Source organism: Rattus norvegicus, chromosome 10 (genome assembly GCF_036323735.1).
Source record: "Rattus norvegicus strain BN/NHsdMcwi chromosome 10, GRCr8, whole genome shotgun sequence".
Taxonomy (NCBI): domain Eukaryota; kingdom Metazoa; phylum Chordata; class Mammalia; order Rodentia; family Muridae; genus Rattus; species Rattus norvegicus.
Window position 1 is genome coordinate 35,835,050 of NC_086028.1, and position 22,326 is coordinate 35,857,375.

Here is a 22,326-nt window from a genome sequence, read left to right on the forward strand (position 1 = left end):
ATGAGAAGGTGTGGAGAATTGTTCTCTGACTAAGCTTTCCCAAGAATCAGAAATCCAGGTTTCCTATGAAACTTTTGAACTATCATCGTGACTGAAATGTTTTGCAGTACATTATCAATCTGTATTCATCAGGTTCCATTGCTGTAAGTCACATCTGAGGCAGTCGACTTGAGAGATGGAAGGTTGATTTGGGCTCATGGTTTTAGAGGGGTTTTGCTCCAGAGTTCACTGCCTTCTTTGTTTGTGGCCTATGGTAAGGCAACACATGGTGGTAGGAATGTGTGATGTATCAAAGACATGCATGTGGTAGGCAGAACAAGAAATATGAAAATGGAAGGACTGGGGTCACCTCACACACAACCCAGGTGCTAGAAGACCTACCAGCAGTTCAATTCCAAAAAAAATTGTCTGTCTGTCATTCTGTCTGTCTGTCTGTCTATCCAGATATATATAATTTCTATCTACCTATGAATCTATCATCTTTATGTACCTATCTTTTTGTGTACCACATATCTATCACCTAACTATTCAATATCACCTATCTATTATCTATCATCTCTACCTATTCATGTTTGTTTGTCTATTATCATCTATCTATCTATCTATCTATCTATCTATCTATCTATCTATCTATCTATCTATCTACCTTTCTATTTATCTATCTATATTATCTATTTATCTATCTATCTATCTATCTATCTATCTATCTATCTATCTATCTATCTATCTATCTATCTACTATTACTTGCATGAGTATTTTGCCTGGAGCCCAGAAGAGGTCATATATCCCCTAAAACTGGAAGTGCATATTTTGAGCTGGCATGAGTGGCCAGCACACTTATCCAGCCTAGACACTGCTCCCAGCCCAGTCCCTTCTCCTTCAAATTTTCACCACTTCCCAGCAGTTCACCCTGGAAACCACAACAACATAGAAGCCTTCGTGGAACAGTCCAGACACAAGCAAATAGAAATACACATGGTGGCGACGTGTGACTGGTAGAAACCAGTTTACCCACCTCTGATCTGAGTAGTCACAGGCCCTGTGTTACTAGGAGGCTCCACATGTCATCCTCTTTCATGGTGTCACAGAAGAAACTCCTATAGGCCTTAGACTTGTCAACACTGGCCCTGACTGAACACTGTAAGGGTCAACTCTCAATTCTAACTATATAGGACTGAATCTCATGCTTTAAATGTCTGTTTTATTTTATTTTATTTAAAAACATTTGTGTAGGGGGGAGTATGTTCAGGCAGATACTTTTGGAGGCCAGAAGAGGGCACTGGACCAATGGAACTGGAGATTCAGATAGAGTGGTTAACCTCCTGCCTTGGATGCTGGAAACTATACTCCTGTACTCTGAAAGAGTAGGAAGTCCTCTTTTTTTTTTTTTTTTTTTTAATTAACTTGAGTATTTCTTATATACATTTCGGGTGTTATTCCCTTTCCCGGTTTCCGGGCAAACATCCCCCTTCCCCCTCCCCTTCCTTATGGGTGTTCCCCTCCCCACCCTCCCCCCATTGCCGCCCTCCCCCCACCAGTCTAGTTCACTGGGGGTTCAGTCTTAGCAGGACCCAGGGCTTCCCCTTCCACTGGTGCTCTTACTAGGATATTCATTGCTACCTATGAGGTCAGAGTCCAGGGTCGGTCCATGTATAGTCTTTAGGTAGTGGCTTAGTCCCTGGAAGCTCTGGTTGCTTGGCATTGTTGTACATATGGGGTCTCAAGCCCCTTCAAGCTCTTCCAGTTCTTTCTCTGATTCCTTCAACGGGGGTCCTATTCTCAGTTCAGTGGTTTGCTGCTGGCATTCTCCTCTGTATTTGCTGTATTCTGGCTGTGTCTCTCAGGAGCGATCTACATCCGGCTCCTGTCGGTCTGCACTTCTTTGCTTCATCCATCTTGTCTAATTGGGTGGCTGTATATGTATGGGCCACATGTGGGGCAGGCTCTGAATGGGTGTTCCTTCAGTCTCTGTTTTAATCTTTGCCTCTCTCTTCCCTGCCAAGGGTATTCTTGTTCCCCTTTTAAAGAAGGAGTGAAGCAAGGAAGTCCTCTTAAGCACTGAGTCCCCTCAGTTTTATTTCGTCAATGGGCTTCTTAATTACAACCTGACATTTCTACTGCAGCTGCACTTTTATGTTGCTGGATTTTAGTGTGCAAGGCCTTTGTGAACATTCTTTCCTTTGACTACTTTCTTGGGCACCTACTATGTGTCAGGCATTGTTCCAAGCACTGAGCAGTGACTGAGACGGATGTGTCTCTGTTCTGGGGAATGCATAGCCTCATGAGGAAAACACACCATAAATGACTCACTGAGGAAGCAAATTTGCATAGAGGTGTAAGTAAGGAGCTTGCACACAAAGGAACGCATATTGAAATTGCAGACAGAGTCCTGGGAGGTGGCTCAGAAGGTAGTCCTGGCTATGTGCCTTAATTAGTGATTGATGGGAGGGCCTAGCACATTGTAGATGGGACCAACCCTGAGCTGAAGGCCCTGGATCAATAAGGAAGCAGACTGAGCAAGCCACTAAGCAGCACCCCTTCATGGCTTCTGCATCTGCCATAGTTAGGGCTACTATTTCTGTAATAAAACTCCATCACCAACACAACTTGGGGACGTAAAGGTTATTTCTCTTAGACCTACACATTACTGTTCATCATTGGAGGAAGTCAGGACAGGAACTCAAACAGGACAGGAACCTGGAGGCAGAAGCTGATGACATGGAAGGGTCCTGCTTTCTGGCTTGCTCCCTTTGGCTTGATTAGCCTGCTTTCTTATAGAATCCAGAACCCCAGGCACAGGCTTGGTACTAACCACAATGCCCCTCCCCCTGCTTCAATCCCTATTTAAGAAAATGCCCTAAATATCTGACTGCAGCCTGATCTTATGGTTGAGTTTTCTCAGTTACAGCTCTCTCCTTTCCTATGACCACAGCCTGTGTCAAGTTTACATAAAACTCTCCAGCATACAATATGACCTTGCTTGCCTGAGTCTCATCCCTACAGCCAATGGTAGTGGGAGAGAACTGTCTCCTTAAAGTTCTCCTGTGACTTATACACACATACAAACAGAGAGAGAGAGAGAGAGAGAGAGAGAGAGAGAGAGAGAGAGAGAGAGAGAGAGAGAGAGAAATAAAATAAAAGAGCAATAATAAAGAAAATAGGGTAAACAAAAGGTTTTTGTTGAGAAGGTGACTGGAGACAAAACAGAAAGAATCCCAGGTCAAAATCACAGGCAGCACAAAGGCCCCGAGACAGGAAAGGCTTGAAATCTGGTGAGCCTGGCAGGAGATGCAGTAAGAAAAGTGAGTGAAAATCAGGAAACAGAAGACTTGGTACACTTTGCTGGAGGGTGAACATTAGCACTGGGGCGTTTTAAGCAGCTGAGTATCTCAATCCCTTTGAGCATTTAATTGAGGAGATGCTGAAGCTTGGGGAGGGTGTGAGGTGCGGGCTGACACATTCTGAGCATTCTTGAAACCCTGCTATGGAAAACAAGGGCTGTACTGCCTCTTGATTTGGTTTCATGGGGACAGACTCTTCAAAGTGTGTATCCTAATTACAGTTTTAGTGCTGTGAACAGACAACATGACCAAAAAAAGTCTTAAAAGGACAACATTTAATTGAGGCTGCCTTACAGGTTCAGAGGTTCAGTCCATTATCATCAAGGCAACAACATGGCAGCATCCAATCAGTCATGGGTGCAGGAGGAGCTGAGGATTCTAGGTATCCATCTGTCGGCTTCTAGTGGAAGACCTCCAACAGGAAGCAGGGATGAGGGAGGATATTGAGCCCACAACCACAGTGACCCACCTACTCCAACAGGGATAGAGCTTCTAATAGTGCCAGTCCCTGGGTCGAGCATATAAAAACCATCACAGGGTGAGACCCTGTGGGACACAGGGAGACACACAGAGCAAAGGACATGTGTTGGGCCATGCAGGAAACAACAGCTTTGTGCGTATGTCTATTACAGGCTGGTCACACACTGCTTCTGAACATTCTGGAAATGTTTGCCAGCACTTTCCCACTGTGCTCTGCCTCCTCACTGTGGGTGCTCTGAAGCCAGGGCTCATTTCCTGGTGTCGTCTCACTTCAGAGATGCTTTGATATAAGGAGCTCACTCTGTGGTCAATGCCCTACTGCCCAAGTCCTTTCCCTTATAACATAGCACCTGAGGACCAACCAGGCTGTGCTCACCGGATGCCAGAGAGAGCAGAGCTGTGGACTCAGACCCTGGTGGATTTGAAGTCCTTTGTCCCTCCAGTGTCAGTGTCTCCCATTTGAAGAGTAGACACAAGGAAAGAGCTTTTGTCGTGAGAATGAGGAAAATCACACATGATCTCTAATACAAGGGAACTCAATTAAAACATGGTTATTACAGGCTAAAGCATGGGTCACAACCCCTTGGAGGCTGGGCAACCCTTCTACAGGGATCACCTAAGATAATCAGAGAACATAAATATTTACATTATGATTCATACCAGTATCAAAATTACAGTTATGAAGTAACAATGAAAACGAGTTCATGGTTGGGGGTCACCAAAGCCTGAGGAACAGTATTAAAGGGTCACTCACGGCAGTAGGAAAGCTGAGAACCACTGGGCTAGAGAGATGGCTCTGTAGGTACTGCTTGTCAGACAAGCATGAGCACCTGAGTTTGATGTCCTAAGTCCCCTTGGGCAAATAGAGAATCACAGATGGACAGGACAATTCCAGTGCTGGGAAGGCAGACAGGGGGATCACTGGGGCTCACTGGTGAGCCAAGTGAGTGGAACTGGCAATTTTCAGACCACCAAGAGACTCTGCCTCAAAAAAGGGAGGGCAAAACCTCTATTAATAAGGAAGGGAAGCTGGAGAGAGGATTCAGGAGGAAAGAATACATGGATCACCAGAGGATTCAAGTTTAGCTCCTGGCTCCAACATATGGTGACTCACAGCTACCTATAACTCCAGTATCAGGGAATATGATGCCCTCTTCTGGACACACACACACACACACACACACACACACACACACACAGAACAGAGAGAGAGAGAGAGAGAGAGAGAGAGAGAGAGAGAGAGAGAGAGAGAGAGAATTCTGATAGGAAGCTCTTCTATATGAGCTATGACTTGATTCTGAACACAAAATGAGTTGTAGTGTTTGACTTATTTGCCTCAGGAGCCTAAGCAGCTGCAAGATGTCCAAGTGGGGAGAGAATGAGACTGGAGTCATTGAGTTTCTCCTGCTTGGCATCACAAATGACCCACAACAGCAACGAATCCTCTTCTGGGCTTTCCTGTGCATGTACCTGGTCACGGTGGCTGGGAACACACTCATCTTCCTGGCCATCAGCTCTGACCCGCACTTGCACACCCCCATGTATTTCTTCCTTGCTAACCTTTCCTTTGATGATGTCTGCTTCACCACCAATATCATCCCCAGGCTGTTGGCTGGCCACGTGTCTGGAACGGAGACCATCTCTTATGCCTACTGCCTGACTCAGATGTATTTTCTAATTTCCTTTGGAAATGTGGACACCTTTCTGCTTGCTGCCATGGCACTAGACAGATTTGTGGCCATCTGCTACCCACTACAGTACCACACTATCATAACACCCCGGCTCTGTGTGGGGCTGGCATCCGTTGTGTGGATAAGCTCTGGGCTCATAGCTCTGGTGCACACACTCCTCATGAGCAGACTGACCTTCTGTTCCTCCATTCCAGAGATCTCTCACTTCTACTGTGATGCTTATCTGCTCATGAAGTTGGCCTGTTCAGACACACGGATCAATCAACTTGTCTTCCTGGGAGCCGTGGTCTTCTTTGTGGCCCCCTGCATTCTCATTGTGTTCTCTTATGTCCGAATCGCTATGGCAGTCTTTCAGATACCTTCTGCCAAGGGCAGGCACAAGGCATTTTCCACGTGTAGCTCCCACTTAACTGTGGTCATTCTGTTCTATGGGACAGTTCTGGGGATCTACATACGACCTCCAGACTCCTTCTCCACTCAGGACACAGTAGCCACCATCATGTTTACTGTGGTTACCCCCATGCTGAACCCCTTCATTTACAGCCTGAGGAACAAGGACATGAAGGAGACGGTGACAAGGCTCCTCCATAGAGGCTCAAAGTCCTCGTAGCATGGACATATCTGTTTGGTGCCAGGATATCCCAGATCACAAAAATGGGGACTGACCTTGAATGTCACCTGTACTATCTCCTCCCTTTCTGCTACTCTGACTGTGTTTTTGAAGAGAAAGAAAAATCAGACATTAAAATAGAATATCACTATTATTAGCAGATATACTTGAATCTCAGTTTCGGGGAACAGAAAATCCTGATTATATTTAGTTAAACTAAACAAGAGTTTATGAGTATCATTATTTCCATAATTACAAATCCAAAGTAGAAAATCCAAAGCCAGAAATGAGATTCTGTCCAGGCCTCTCCTCCATGATCCCTGCAGTAGGCCTGCCCTAGTGGGGACTTCACTGTTGTTGGTTCTTCTTGAGGCAGTGAAGGGATAAGAGTGTCGATAGAGGGTAACACTTTGTCCTAGGAAATATTTATGTTTGCTGTATAATAATAAAAATTTTACCTATGTCGAAGTTACTATGGTACTGTAGTTGACCTGCCTTCTGTGATCCTCTGAGGCCAGAAACTGCAGTCTCTGGCACTTAGCACTTTGTCCTAAAACAGCAGGAGATTAAGTAAAGGATGAATTGCTAGAGCCTTTTCCCTTTTGTCCAGATGCTTCTTGCTTTTCAGGCTAAGGGGAAGTTTGGAGCAATAAATTTCTACTGAATCAAGCAAAGAGAATAATACTTGTAGAAGGAAAACTTTTACATAGGCCAATATGCATAAATTCACATACATATGAGAATTTATACATTTCCATTCATACACGTTGGGTCCACCTTGCATGCAGTCTCACAATTACATACTTACATACACTTATCCATACTTAGATATGCATATGGAGATAAAGACCAAGCACTGGTGCAGAAAGAACTCACTCATTCTGGATAAAAATGCAAGGTAAATCTTTATTGCATGGAGAAAGAAAAAGTGTCTATCCTTTTAATGCTAAATGAATTAAACCAAAGTTTGTAAGAAGAAAGCTTTGTTCCTTTAATAAGACTATGTCTGCCTTGTTATTGTGAAAAGACCTGTTCTGTCCTTGGTAAGGTGAAGCCTGCCTGCACCTTCTGCTCTCTACAGCTTCTTCTTTTTCCTCTGCATTCTGCACATTGTTCTCTTAGTTTTTTATGTTACCTATAGTTTCTAAGTTATTCCATTCTGTATTCTCCTTATAATCTTGCTCTCTCCTCTTGCTCTGATGTCACAGTAATGCTCTTACTCTCAATGCCTTTTCCCCCAAATGCTATGCCTATACTTCTCAGTTCCTCTTGAGTTAAGTTCTGTCTAAAAAGTGTTGTGTCTAAAAACTTCTCCTCAGCTCCATTCTCTCTCTTCTCTTTTTCCTCAGCATTTAAAACATCTTTCAGAGTACATGATCACATGTTAAAAAGCTTATTACAAGTTCACACATCAAATCAAATCACAAATTGAAATAGAAGTTTACAACAGAGAATGTTTACATGCATAGCCATTAGGAACGATTATCTGGCTAAGCACCATCACAAGTGATGTCAGGACACAGGATGTCAAATGCACAGAGGACATGACTAGCAGACAAGCTGTGAATGAGTAAAGAATCCATACTGCTCCCATGCTGTAGTGACTAAGACAGCTCTAAGCCACATCCTCATCAGCCTCCTCCTCAAACTCTCCCTCCTCCTCAGCTGTAGCATCCTGGTACTGCTGGTACTCAGACACCAGGTCATTTATGTTGCTCTCAGTCTTGGTGAACTCCATCTCATCCATGCCCTCGCCCGTGTACCAGTGTAGGAAGGCCTTGCGTCAGAACATGGCTGTGAACTGCTCTGAGATGCATTTGAACAGCTCCTTAATAGCTGTGCTGTTGCCAATGAATGTGGCAGATATTTTTAGGCCCCGAGGTGTAATGTCACAGACAGCTGTTTTCACATTGTTGGGGATCCACCCAACAAAGTAGTTACTATTCTTGTTTTGGATGTTAAGCATCTGTTCGTCCACCTCCTTCATAGACATGTGGCCCCTGAATATGGCAGCCACTGTCAAGTAGCGCCCATGGCAGGAATCACAGGCAGCCATCATGTTCTTGGCATCAAACATCTGTTGCATGAGCTCAGGAACTGTCAGGGCATGGTAATGCTGGCTTCCTCAGCTTGTCAAGGGGGCAAAGCTAGGCATGAAGAAGTGCAGGCGAGGGAAAGGCACCATATTTACAGCCAGTTTCCTCAGGTCAGCATTTATCTGGCCAGGGAATCACAGGCCAGATTCTTCTTGCTTTTCAGAAGTAGTCACCCCACTCATGCTGGCAGACACCATAAGTGGGTGTGGTCAGCTTTAAGGTTCTGAAGCAGATGTCATAAAGTGATTCATTATCAATATAATAGGTCTCATCTGTGTTTTCAACAAGCTGGTGGACTGAAAGGGTGGCATTGTAGGGCTCAACCACTGTGTCCAACACCTTGGTGGAAGGAAACACACTGAAGGTGATCATGATTCTGTCTGGGTACTCCTCCCAGATCTTGCTGATAAGGAGGGTAACCATCCCAGACCCAATCCCCCCACACAGGGAGTGGGTCAGCTGGAAGCCCTGCAGGCAGTCACAGCTCTCAATTTCCTTCCTTACAGGGTCTAACACGGAGTCAACCAGCTCTGCACCTTCTGTGTAGTGCCCCTTGGCCCAGTTGTTCCCAGTCCCACTCTGACCAAAGAGTAAGTTATCAGGTCTGAAGATCTGCCCAAAGGGCCCTGAACACACTGAGTCCATGGTGCCGGGCTCTAAGTCCATGAGCACAGTGTCAGGCACATATTTGCCACCAGTACAGGTTGTACTGTACTTGTAGTACAGGTTGATGCACTCCAGCTGGAGGTTGCTATCTCCATGGTACGTAACAGTGGGATCAATGCCATGCTAGTCACTGATTACCTACCAGAACTTGGCACCAATCTGGTTGTCACACTGCCCAGCCTACAGGTGCATGATCTCCCTCATAGCGGCGGTCACTGTAGAGCTGTTGTAGAAGAGGAACACTTAGGGAGGAGCAGGAGCACAGAGTCAAGTCAATATTTTATCTTCTGACCTACCATCTATGTAAATCATTAGTTCTCTTTTTATGAACTTTGGATAATTGTTTTATAACCTCTTTGAATGTGCTTTGAGTAGGAGAAAGTCTGGTTACTATGTAAGAGCAATTAACTGCTGACACATCAGAGACTGAGAGAGGTCTTATTGCAATTTTGACTATCAGAAAAGGTCCTAATAGCAGTTCCACAATAAAAGAGCTTAATAATCACTGATATAATTTTAGGAAATCTTATAGGATCATCACTAAGACTTAAGTCATCTATTTGTCTACATACCGTCACTATAGTGGAGTATAACCACATAGATTTGCAGACATCTAAAAAAGACAGGCTAATACCCAGGGACTATTATATATTTAATAATAAGATGAAAAGCATATCAATAACAGGAAAAATTCCTAAAATGAAATCTCTTAAGTCCTTGTCGACAGGAGTAAGTCTGTCACAGATTAATCCGAAGCAGACTATGTCAGGAAAATCACCTGCTAGTTATTAGCTTGTCCTATTGTGGCTCCTTTCAGGCCCCAAGAACACACATTGACACCAATGTTTCCAAGGTGGCTAATGTGGCAACACCCATTCGTAGCATCCCAGGTAAGGAAAAGAAAGTCAAAGGGAGCTTCCCAAAGTCATTTTGAGAAACTTCACTTGCCACACATTGGCCACATGGCAGTGACTCTCAGAGAAGCCTATGGGAGACAGCTGTGGGTTTGGTCATGACTGCTATTATCCAGCCTTTCATTGGCTAGAGTTAGGCTCGTTGCAGCTCAAAGTAGAGTAGGATTCCCCTTAGGAAAGGAAGGGTCAAACAACAAGCAGGGAATAGGCTGGACACACATCCAATCTTGCTTTCAATTCCAGGTGAGCTGAGCACCAGCATCTACCTCTCTTTCTGCTTCATGACTGTGGCTGTGACAGCTGCCTCATACACCACCACCACTGCATTTCTCTATGGTAGACTGTGTGCCCTCAAACCATGAACCAGAACAAACAATTGTTTAAGCTACTTTTTTCAGACATTTTGTCATATCAGTAAGAAGAGAAAACTGAAGAGACACTGAAAAAGAACTGGACCCAATCCAGTTACCCCTCCCAGATATTTTCTAGCTCTTGGTATCAGTCAAATCCACCAACAATATATTTTGGGCTATTTTACCCAACTTCAAACAAATATATTCTAAACACAGAATAGTTAGGGCCATTGCCAATTAGGATCTGTGTTCTTCATGTCTCTCCTCATCCTTTGATAAGAGTACATAAATGAGCACATAATATTATATTTATAAGACTTGAGTTAGTTTGAACTTCCCCACTTTAAATTTACCATTAATCTGCAGTAAGGACAATCTTCCCTTTCCTTTATAATTCCTTAGGGAGTCAGAGGAAGTAGACAAGCTCCCTCCTGAATCACCAGTAATGAGGCACTTTGGGGGTTCTCTCACTTCTAGACATCATAAAACAAACAAAATGCATGAAATGAAAATATGTTCCAGCCTGAAAGGAAGGCAAATTATTCTTCCAGGAGCCCATGTACAGCACCCTTAATACAGAGCAGTGAGAACACAAGGGGCTGGCACCAACACAGAGGTAGCCGTTGTTGGTTAGTTTTGCTTTAATTGCTCAAGGGTTCATGGTACTTGCTCTCATGCCTGGGAACAGCCAACAGTGAAGAAGGTAAGGAATTAACCTGTGGGAGAAGTCTTTTTTTTAAAGATTTTATTTATTTGTTTATTATAAATAAGTACATTGTAGCTGTCTTCGGACACACCAGAAGAGGGCATCAGATCCCATTACAGATGGTTGTGAGTCACAATGTGGTTGCTGGGAATTGAACTCAGAACCTCTGGAAGAGCAGTCAGTGCCCTTAACCTCTGAGTCATCTCTCCAGCCCGGGAGAAGTCTTAATACATTTAGATGTCTAGATAATATGTTGGATGCCGTTTCATAGTGGCTTGAGAGCACTAGACCTCACCAACTCTACACCAATTAGAAAATGTGTATTCGTTCATCCCTGGAACTAGGGCAGTGGTCCCATTATGTTGACGGTCACCCAGGTAACTGCACATTCTCTGTCGCAAAAGTTCCCCCAGATTTACTTCGTTCTCTACACAATGACTCTGTAAAGTGTGTTTCGAACCACCCCACATAAGACCTCAGGGCCACCCTTAGCCTCCAAACTATAGAGGTTTTAAAGATGTGAGTGGAAAGGAAGTAGACCACTTTGGGGAAATGGAAAGTCCCACCCCTGATGGGAGACATGTGTTTGAATGATCAGATAGGTTTTAGCAAGGGGTTCCATGGATGGCAGATGGAACCATTCATGTCACCTCCCAGGACTCCTGCCAAACTCCTCCGCTCAGGGAGGCAGACATGGAACTTCAGTTTGCTTCCAGAGAGACAAGAGGTAGCCAGGGCCAGAATCAAGGGGTAGAAATTCAGACCAGCTTAGGCGATAGTAAGTTAAGGTTGATTGTAATTAGGGATTGTTCTGTTACCTATGTCACCTGAGACTGGAGCCAGCATGCTATAGGAATGAACTGGCTTATTGAGCATGGGTTTCTATGTTCATATTGTTCTTGTAAAAAAGTATGCACAGAGATATGTGCATAGTAAGAAAACTGAAGATGGTCCGGTGAAGGAGAAAGACCCTTCAGAGTAGGACAATTGTCCAGTGCTAATAAAAGCCCAAAAGCTCAGTGATGCCAGATACACTGAAACATTTGCATGAAGTATAGGTTTTCAGCACATGCTCTATTTTCTGTCAGCCCTGGTGTGTTCTCTGTTCTTGCTTTCTCTCATTTGATAAACTTCTATGGTGCTGATACTCAAACCCAGTGCCTCAGGTGAGCTCAGTACTTAAATAATGAATTATCCCCTTGGTCCTCTCAATGCCTCTCCACCCTACTCTTTTGTTACTGTTCCCTTGGCCACATTGTGACTTTACTTAGTGTGGGAAGGGCCTGATATTTTATTCTGCATTCTCTTACTGTTCTGTCTGGTAGTGACTGTGATCAAATAAAATGTAGGACACCCTGGTAGCTGCAACTACCAATTACCAGGGTGGAGTCAAACACTGTGAACACACCCTTCCCCTGTTTCTCACTATTGTCACCCAGACCAGGTGATGGGGGAAACTGAGAAGAGCCAACTGCTCAATTTCTAGATTAATCAGGAGCCAGGATGGGAGCAGAAGCACCACCCTCCTCTGACTTTGTCTGCCCCACTTTCTTTTTGTATAGCAGAGGAGGGGATGTTGAGATCAGGATTGGTTTCCACTCAATGTTCAAGTTTCTGTTCAACCCGAGAGCATGCTATTATTTCTCTTGAGATTTTTAAATGATGCTAGGTAATACTGACTTTCAAAGACAGTATTTTTAAATTGCATTTCATCGTGTGATATTCTCCATACATCTTCCCTGTAAGCCAATCACTGTCTATCTGAGACTCTAAATAAACTTTGGTACATCTCAATTGTACCTTCATTGTCTTTCTTATTTTTCCTTCATCCTCCCCTCCATTCCTCCCTTCCTGTATGCCTTTCTACCTGTTTGTAAGTGTATATATGAATGCATTTTTGAGACATGGTGTCATATACCTCCAGGCTGGTCTCAAATTATATGGTTGAGGTTGACCTTTGATATCTGACCCTCTTGCCTACACTTCTTGAGTGCTAGAATCACAGGAAGGCACCACAACTCCTGCCTTATGCTGTGCTAGGGCTCAAACCAGAACCTCATGGATGCTAGGCTAGTGCTCCACTGAGCTACAGCCCTGTCCATCCAGCTAAGCTTCAAAGCAGGAACATCATGAACACTGGGCAAGAAGTCCACTGAGCTGCAGCCTGCCCATCCTCCTTTCCTTGGATCGTGTCACTTATGTGTCTCTTTGGAGCTCTCAGGAATATATCAGTATTTTTAAAGAACAGGATATGGTCCTGAGTATCTGACAGTCTGAGAAGGACAAAATAACACACAACATGTGCAACCTTCTCGATGTCTGAGTGAGCTACTAGACAAGAAATACTCATATCTTCCATTTCACTTTGAACCTGAATGAAAGTACAAGGTGTTCTTTAAGAATTTAAACTCTCTGATAGCTGTTATGTCAGTACCAGGAGGCAGAATTCAGGAGTTCAGGGGTCATCTTCTGCCATATAGCAAGTTCAAGACTTCAAGGCCACCCTGAGCTACATTGGACCCTGTTTCAAAAAAAAAAAAAAAAAACCACTCACAATTTCTTTCATTTTGTTTCTGTTTTGAAGGATAAAATGAATGATCTATATCTAAAATTGCCTTTTCTTAAAAGACAGAGCTCTGTTTTCATCTCAGCTTTTAAATTTTTTTCTTTTATTTTTCTTTTTCTATTTTTCGGAGCTGGGGACCGAACCCAGGGCCTTGCGTTTGCTAGGCGAGCGCTCTACCACTGAGCTAAGTCCCCAACCTCATCTCAGCTTTTAGAACTGCTTCAGAGTCTCCATCATCCAGAGCACCAGACAGGTCCTAGAAAGGGTAACAGGCAGAAAATGTTCATACTGTGGACGTATCCACCAATGACTCTGGGGCCAGATAAACTAGGGAACATGGTGATTACAGCAGAAAAAAATTTTTTCTCTGCCACCTGGGGAGTCCCTGATCTCTGCTGTGCTTCGTAGTCTACTGGGAACATGTATAAACTTACTACAGAGGAAGACTCTTAAGGGACACAAAGGAAGTCAGCATAGAGAGCTGCCACAGGGCATTTTCTAAAGCACAGTGGTTTTTTCATTGACTATTAGTGTTTCCACTTTCCTGAGTGAGTAACACCCTATGAGAACATGTGAAGAATTGTTCCCAGACTAACATTTCCCAAGAGTCTGAAGTCCAGATTTCTTATGAAATTTTTGACCTATCATCCTGCATTTTAAACATCTGTATTTATCAGTTTCCATTGCAGTAAGTAATATGTGAGGCAGAAAACTGGAGAGATGGGAGGTTGATTTGGGCTCACGGGTTTAGAAGGGGTTCCCTCCAGAATAAGTGGATCCTTTCTTGGTGGCCTGTTGGGAGGCAACACATGGTGGTAACATTTGTGTGATGTAACAAAGCCATGTATCTTGTGAACAGGACAAGAAATCAGAGAGGGGAAGGACTGGGGTCCCCTCAAGCACACAACCCAATAGCCAGAAGAACTACCAGCACTTCAACTCCAAAAAATTCATCTGTGTGTTTGTCTATCATCTATGTATCTAACATCTATGCCTCTCTCATCTATCACATAGCTATAATCTAGTTATCTATCATCTATCATCTCTCTATCTGCCTATCTATCAATCATCTATTTACCTATCTTCTATCAAAATATCATCTTTTATCTATAATCTCTCATCTCTTTATCCATCTAATATTTATCATCTACCTCTCTATCTATCTGCATAACTATTATCTACCTATCATCTATCTATATATCAATAATCTCTCTATCTCTCTACCCATCTATCTATTTATCCATTTATCACTTCACTTTATCATCTATCTTTTTATCATCTATTGTGTATCTTTATCTTATTTATTTATTATCTATCCATCTAATATCTGTCATCTACCTATCTATCATCTATCTATTATCAATCAATCAATCATTTATCTACCTATGTACCTATAATTTATTTATTATCTACCTATCATCTACCTATCTAGCTATCCATCATCATATATCATCTAACTCTACTCTTTTTGTCTCTCTCTCTCTCATCTCTGTATCATTTCTATACCTATCTCCCATTCTACCTTTTTATCCATCTATCTATCATCAATTCATTTTAGTGCATGTGACTATTTTGCCTGCCATCTATGCATTGAAAAACCCGTGTAAAGTACCCATGGAGGCCAAAAGGGAGCATCACATTCCCTAAAACTGGAAGTATGTATTTTGAGCTGCCATGAGTGGCCAGCAAGCTTATCCAGCCAAGACATGAATCTACCACTTCCCAGCAGTTCGCCCTGAAAAACAAAACATAGAAGTCTTCTGGAAACATCCAGACATAAGCTCATAGAAATACACATGGTGAGGAGGTGTGACTGTTAGAAACCTGCTTACCTACCTCTGAACTGAGTAGTCACAGGCCCTCTGTTACTAGGAGTCTCTACATGCCATCCTCTTTCATGGTGTCCTATAGGCCTTAGACTTGTCAACACTGGCCCTGGGTGAACACTGTCAAAGACAACTCTCAATTCTAACTATGTAGGACTGCATCTCACGCTTTAAATGTCTGTTGTGTTTTTTTTTTAATTTGGGGGGGGGAGGGCAGAAGAGGGCACTGGATCCCCATGAGTTGGAGATACAGACAGTGGTTAACTTCCTGCTTTGGGTGCTGGGAACTGTTCTCCTGTACTGTCAAAGAGAAGGAAGTCCTCTTAAACACTGAGTCCCCTCAGTTTTGTTTCTTGAATGGGCTGCTTAATTACAACCTGACATTTCTACTGCAGCTGCATTTTTATGTTGCTGGATTTTAGTGTACAAGGCCTTTCTGAACATTCTTTCTTTAGACTACTTTCTTGGGCACCTACTATGTGTCAGGCATTGTTCCAGGCACTGAACAGTGACTGAGACAAACGTGTCTCTGTTCTGGGGAATGCATAGTGCTCATGAGGAAAACATGCCATAAATGACTCAATGAGGAAAGAAATTTGCATAGAGATATAAGTAAGGAGCTTGCACACAAAGGAACACATTGAAATTTTAGACAGGGGCCAGTGATGTGGCTCAGAAGGTAGCCCTGGGTATGTGCATTAATTAGTGATGGATGGGGAGAGCCTACTCCATTATAGGTGGGGCCGTGTCTGACCTGGAGTGACTGGGTCAATAAAAAAGCAGGCTGAGCAAGCCAGTAAGCAGCACCCCTTCATGGCTCCTGCATCTGCCATAGTTAAGATTATTATTTCAGTAATAAAACATCATGAACAATACATCTTGGGGAGGTAAAGGTTTATTTCCCTTAGACCTCCACATTACTGTTCATAATTTGAGGAAATCAGGACAGAAACTCAAACAGGACAGGACCCGGTAAGCAGAAGTGAAACCATGGAAGGGTACTGCATTCTGGATTGCTCCCCTTGGCTTGATTAGCCTGCTTTCTTATAGAACCCAGAACCCTTGGCCCAGGGATGGTACTAATCACAATGCCCCTCCCCGCATTTAACCACTATTTAAGAAAATGTCCTACATATCTGAGTACAGCCTGATCTTATGGTTGAGTTTTCTTAGTCACAGCTCTCTCCTATGACCACAGCTTGTGTCAAGTTTACATAAAACTCTCCAAAACACACTGTGAGTTTGGTCACCTGAGATTCACCCCTAAAGTCAATGGTAGAGGGAGAGAACTTACTCCTTCAAGTTCTCCTGTGAAGTTTACACAGACACAGACACAGACACAGACACAGACACAGACACAGACACAGACACAGACACAGACACAGACACACAGAGAGAGAGAGAGAGAGAGAGAGAGAGAGAGAGAGAGAGAGAGAGAGAGAGAGAGATGAAATAAAAGAACAACAATAAAGAATATAGGGCAAGCAATAGCCTTTTTGTTTTTGAGAAGGTGCCACTTGACAGAAGACAAAGCAGAAAGAATTCCAGGCCAAAATCACAGGCATCACAAAGGCCCTAAAGCAGGAAGGCCTTGAAGTCTGGTGATCCTGGCAGGAGATGCAATAAGAAAAGTGAGTGAAAATCAGGGAACAGAGGACTTGGTACACTTTGGAGAACACTGTACTCCAGCACTGGGGAGTTTTAAACACCTGAGTGTCTCAATCCCTTTGAGCATTTAATCAAGGAAATGCTGAAGCTTGGGTGGAATGTGGTGTAGGCTGACACATTCTGGACTTTCTTGAATCCCTGCTGTAAAAATCAAGGGCTGCACTGCCTCTTGGTTTGGCTTCCTGGGGACAGACTCTTCAAAGGGTGTGTCTTAGGGTTTTACTGCTGTGAACAGATAAGATGACCACAGCAACTCTTATAAGGACAACATATAATTGAGGCTGCCTTAGAGGTCCAGAGATTCAGCCCAGTATCTTCAAGACAGGAACATGGCAGCATCTAGGCAGCCATGGTGCAAGAGGAGCTGAGAGTTCTAGCTTTTCATCTGTAGGCTCCTGGTGGAAGGCTGACTTCAGGAACCTAGGATGAGGGAGAATCTTAAGCCCACATCCACAGTGACACACCTACTCCAACAGGGCTACAGGTTCTAATAGTGACAGGCCCTGGGTCGAACATATACAAACAATCACCAGCTGAGACCCTGTGGGACACAGGGAGACACACAGGGACGAGGACTGGTGTGAAATTCTCCAGGGAGCAGTATGTTGGGCCTTGCAGGGAACAATGGCTTTGTGCATGTGTCTATTACAGGCTGGTCACACATTGCTTCTGAACATTCTGGAAATGTTTGCCAGCACTTTCCCACTGTGCTCTGCCTCCTCACTGTGGACACTCTGAGGCCTGGCTCGTTTCCTGGTGTCCCTCACTTCCCAGCTGCTGTGGGATGAGGAAGAGTGCACTGTGTGGTCAAAGCCCTAATGTCCAATCCTTGCCCTCAGCACATAGCACCTGAGGACCAACAAGGGTGTGCTCACCGGATGCCAGAGACAGCAGAGCTGTGGATTCAGACCCTGGTGGATTTGAAGTCCTTTGTCCCTCTATTGTGGGTGTGTTCCATTTGAAGATTAGGCACAAGGAAAGAGCTCATATGGTGAGAACAAGGAAAATCGCACATGATCTCTAGTACGATTGAACTCAATTAAAGCATGGCTATTACAGGCTAAAGCATGGGTCACAACCCCCTTGGAGTCTGGGCAACCTTTCTACAAGGGTCACCTAAGACAATCAGAAAACATAGATATTTACATTATGATTTCAACCAATATCAAAATGACAGGTATGAAGTAGCATGGAAAATAAGTTTATGATTGGGGGTTACAAACAGCGTGAGGAACTGTATTAAAGAGTCACGGCAGTAGCTGAGAACCACTGGGTTAGAGAGATGGCTCTGTAGGTAGTGCTTGTCAGACAAGCATGAGCACCTGAGCTTGATGTCCAAAGTCCCATTGGACAAAGAGACAGTCCCAGCTGGACAGGACAACAATTCCAGTGCTGGGAAGGCAGACAAGGGGATGATTGTGGTTCACAGGTGAGCCAAGACCAGAAAGAGACTCTGACTCAACCAAAGTTGTAGAAAAACCCTATTAATAAGGGGGTGTAAGGTGAAGAGAGAATTCAGTGGGAAAGAGCACATGGATCTTATAGAGACTCAAGTTCAGTTCCTAGCACCCACATATGGAGGCTCAAAGCTACCTATAACTTCAATATCAGGGAAAATGATGCCCTCTTCTGAAAACACACACACACACACACACACAAACACACACAGAGAGAGACAGAGACAGAGACAGAGAGAGGGAGAAACACACAGTTCTGGTAGGAAGCTCCTACACATGAGGTATGACCTGATTCTGAACACATGATGAGTTACAGTCTCTGACCTGTTCCCTTCAGGAGCCTGAGCCTCTGGAAGATGTCCAAATGGGGAGAGAATGAGACTAGAGCCAGTGGGTTTCTCCTTCTTGGCATCACCAATGACCCACAACAGCAACAAATTCTCTTCTGGGCTTTCCTGTGCATGTACCTGGTCACGGTGGCTGGGAACACACTCATCTTCCTGGCCATCAGCTCTGACCCGCGCTTGCACACCCCCATGTACTTCTTCCTTGCCAACCTTTCCTTTGTTGATGTCTGCTTCACCACCAATCTCATTCCCAGGCTCTTGGCTAGCCACGTGTCTGGAACGGAGATCATCTCTTATGCCCATTGCCTCACTCAGATGTACTTTCTAATTTCCTTTGCCAATGTGGACACCTTTCTCCTCGCTGCCATGGCACTGGACAGATTCGTGGCCATCTGCTACCCACTACAGTACCACACTATCATAACACCCCAGCTCTGTGTGGGACTGGCAGCTGTTGTGTGGATATGCTCTGGGCTCATATCTCTGGTGCACACACTCCTCATGAACAGACTGACCTTCTGCTCCTCCATTCCAGAGATCTCTCACTTCTACTGTGATGCTTACCTGCTCATGAAGTTGGCCTGTTCAGACACACGGATCAATCAACTTGTCTTCCTGGGAGCCGTGGTCCTCTTTGTGGCCCCCTGTATTCTCATTGTGTTTTCTTATGTCCGAATCGCTATGGCAGTCTTTCAGATACCTTCTGCCAAGGGCAGGCACAAGGCATTTTCCACGTGTAGCTCCCACTTAACTGTGGTCATTTTGTTCTATGGGACAGTTCTGGGGATCTACATACGACCTCCAGACTCCTTCTCCACCCAGGACACAGTAGCCACCATCATGTACACTGTGGTTACCCCCATGCTGAACCCCTTCATTTACAGCCTGAGGAACAAGGACATGAAGCAGACAGTGACAAGGCTCTTCAACAGAGGCTCACAGTCCTCATAGCATAAACATATCAGCTTGGTTCCAGGATGTCTCAGATTGAAAGACATGGGGTCTGACCTTGAATGTCACCTGTACTATCTCCTCAGTCATTCAGCCACTGAGACAATTTTTTGAAAAGAAAGAACATCCAGAAATTAAAATAGAATATCACTATGATTAGGGGAGACACTTGAATCTCAGTTCCGGGGAACAGAAAACCCTTAATATACTTAGTTAAACTAAACAAGAGTTTATGAGTATCATTATTTCCATAATGACAAATCCAGCGTAGAAAATGCAAAGCAAGAAATGAGGTTCCATCCAGTCCTCTCCCACATGGTCCCTGCTGTGGGCCTGCCCTAGTGGGTTCTTCCCTCTTGTCAGTTCTTCTTGAGGCAGTGGAGGCATAAGAGTGTCATGGAAAGTTAAGACTATGTCTTATGAAATAATAGGTGTGGTGTATAATAATAAAAAGTTTACTTGCGTCTAAGTTACTATGATACTGATCTGCCTTCTGTGACACTGTGAGGCCAGAAACTGCAGTCTCTGGCACTTAGAATTTCATCTTAAAACAACAGGAGATTAAGTAAAGAATTAATTGCTAGAGGCTTCTCCCTTTTGTCCAGATGCCTCTGGATTTTCCGGCTAAGGGGGAAATTTGGAGCAATAAATTTCTATTGAACCAATAGAAGAGAATAGCACGTACAGAACGAAAAACTTTTACATAGGCAAATATGCATAAACTCACATACATAGATTCACAAATGAGAATTTGCACATTTCTTTTACAACAAGTTGGGGCCAGCTTGCATGCAGTCTTACAAATACATACTTACATACACTTACACATACTTACATATGCATATGGAGCAAAAGACCAAGCACCAGTGTAGAAAGAACTCACTCATTCTGGATAAACATATGAGCTAAATCTTTATTGCATGGAGAAAGAAAAAGCTTCTACCCTTTTAATGCTAAATGAACTAAATCCAAGGTTGTAAGAAGAAAGCATCATTTCTTTAATAAGCCTAAGTCTGCCTTGTTATTATGAAAAGACCTGTGTTCTGTCCCATGGTAAGGAGAAGCCTGCCTGCTCCTTCTGCTCTCGGCAGTGTCTCCTTTACTCTCTTTCCCTCTGCATACTGCACATTGATCTCTTAGTTTTTATGTTACCTATAGTTTTTAAGTTATTCTATTCTGCCTTCTCTTTCTAAACTTTCTCTCTCCTCTTGCTCTGATGTCACAATAATGTTCTTACTCTCAATGCCTTTTCCCCCAATGCTGTGCCTCTCCTTCTAAATTCTTCTTGAGTTAACTTCTGTCTAAAAAGTATTCTGTCTAAAATCTTCTCCTCAGCTCCATTCTCACTCTTCTCTTTGTCCTCAGCACTTAAAACGTCTTTCAGAATACATGATCACATGTTAAAAAGCTTATCACAAGTTCACACATAAAATCAAATCATAAATTGAAATAGAAGCTTACAACAGAGAATGTTTACATGCATATCCTTATCTGGCTAAGCACCATCACCTGTCACAGCTCCACAGAAAGTTAAAAACCATAACTAAGTTACCTGAGTAGTTCTGTATAAATAAACATAGTCAATATTTTATCTTCTGACCTAACACCTATAAGAAATCATTAGTTCCCTTTTATGACCTTTAGGTAATCATTTTGTAACATCTTGGAATGTGCTTTTAGTAGGAGAAAGTCTGGTTATATCTAAAAGCAACTAAGTGGTGACACATCAGAGACTGACAGAGTTCTTATTGCAATTTTGACTATCAGAAATGGACCTAATAGCAGCTCCACAATAAAAGAGCTTAATAATCACTGATATAACTTTAGGAAATCTTATAAGATCATCACTAAGACTTAAGTCATCTATTTGTCTATGTGGTGTCACTATAAGAAAGTATATCTACATAGATTTGCAGACATCTGCTCAAAAAGTCAGGCTAATGCCCACTGATTATTATATATATATATATTTAATAATAACATGAAAAGCATATAAATAACAGGAAAAATTCCTAAAATGAAAATTTTTCAATCCTTGTCTATAAGAGTAAGTCTGTCACAGATTAATCCGATGCAGACCATGTCAGGAAGATTACCTTCTAGTTATTAGCTTGTCCTATTGTGGGTCCTGGAAGGCTCCCAGTAAAACAAATTAACACTAATGTTTCCAAGGTGGCTAATGTGGCATGTGCCATTCTGTAGCGTCCCAGGCAAGGAGAGGAAAGTCAAAGAGGGCTTCCCAAACACGTTCTGAGAAACTTCACTTGTCAACCATTGGCCACATGGCAGTGATGCTCAGAGAAGCCTACGGGAGACGGCTGTGGGTTTGGTCATTACTTCTATTATCCAGCCTTTCATTGGCTAGAGTTAGGCTCATTGCAGCTCAAAGTAGAGTAGAATTTCCCTTAGAAAGGAAAGGAACGATCAAACAATAAGCAGGGGACAGGCTGGACACACATCCAATCTTGTCTTTCAATTCCAGGTGAACTGAGCACCAGCATCTACCTCTTTTTTCTGCTTCCTGACTGTGGATGTGACATGACCAGCTGCCTCATACACCACCACCACTGCATTTCTCTATGGTAGACTGTGTGCCCTCAAACCATGAACCATAACAAACAATCCTTTAAGCTACTTTTGTCACACATTTTGT

At 43.4% G+C, this 22,326-nt stretch overlaps 2 protein-coding genes and 1 pseudogene across 3 annotated transcripts; 2 read left to right on the forward strand and 1 right to left on the reverse strand.

Moving 5' to 3' along the window:
- The first annotated feature begins 5,181 nt into the window (after positions 1-5,181).
- On the forward strand, positions 5,182-6,123 carry Or1x2b (olfactory receptor family 1 subfamily X member 2B). Its single transcript, NM_001000785.1, has one exon. It carries the CDS (start codon positions 5,182-5,184, stop codon positions 6,121-6,123), a length of 942 nt encoding a protein of 313 aa, NP_001000785.1.
- A 1,554-nt stretch (positions 6,124-7,677) lies between these two features.
- Positions 7,678-9,104, reverse strand: Tubb4b-ps3 (tubulin, beta 4B class IVb, pseudogene 3; annotated as a pseudogene).
- Or1x2 (olfactory receptor family 1 subfamily X member 2) lies at positions 8,629-20,397 on the forward strand. 2 transcript variants are annotated; one of them, XM_063268581.1, is made up of 2 exons: positions 8,629-10,855; positions 18,713-20,397. In XM_063268581.1, the coding sequence occupies exon 2, from the start codon at positions 18,732-18,734 to the stop codon at positions 19,671-19,673; it is 942 nt and encodes a 313-aa protein (XP_063124651.1). In that variant the 5' UTR covers positions 8,629-10,855; positions 18,713-18,731; the 3' UTR covers positions 19,674-20,397. The 2 variants fall into 2 exon arrangements, with proteins under 2 accessions (XP_063124651.1, NP_001000004.1); NM_001000004.1 differs by lacking the exon at positions 8,629-10,855 and having other exon boundaries at positions 18,732-19,673.
- Positions 20,398-22,326: the final 1,929 nt, after the last annotated feature.

Coding starts and splice junctions, on each gene's coding strand:
- Or1x2b (NM_001000785.1), top strand. CDS start 5,182: ATGTCCAAGTGGGGAGAGAATGAGACTGGAGTCATTGAGTTTCTCCTG.
- Or1x2 (XM_063268581.1), top strand. CDS start 18,732: ATGTCCAAATGGGGAGAGAATGAGACTAGAGCCAGTGGGTTTCTCCTT.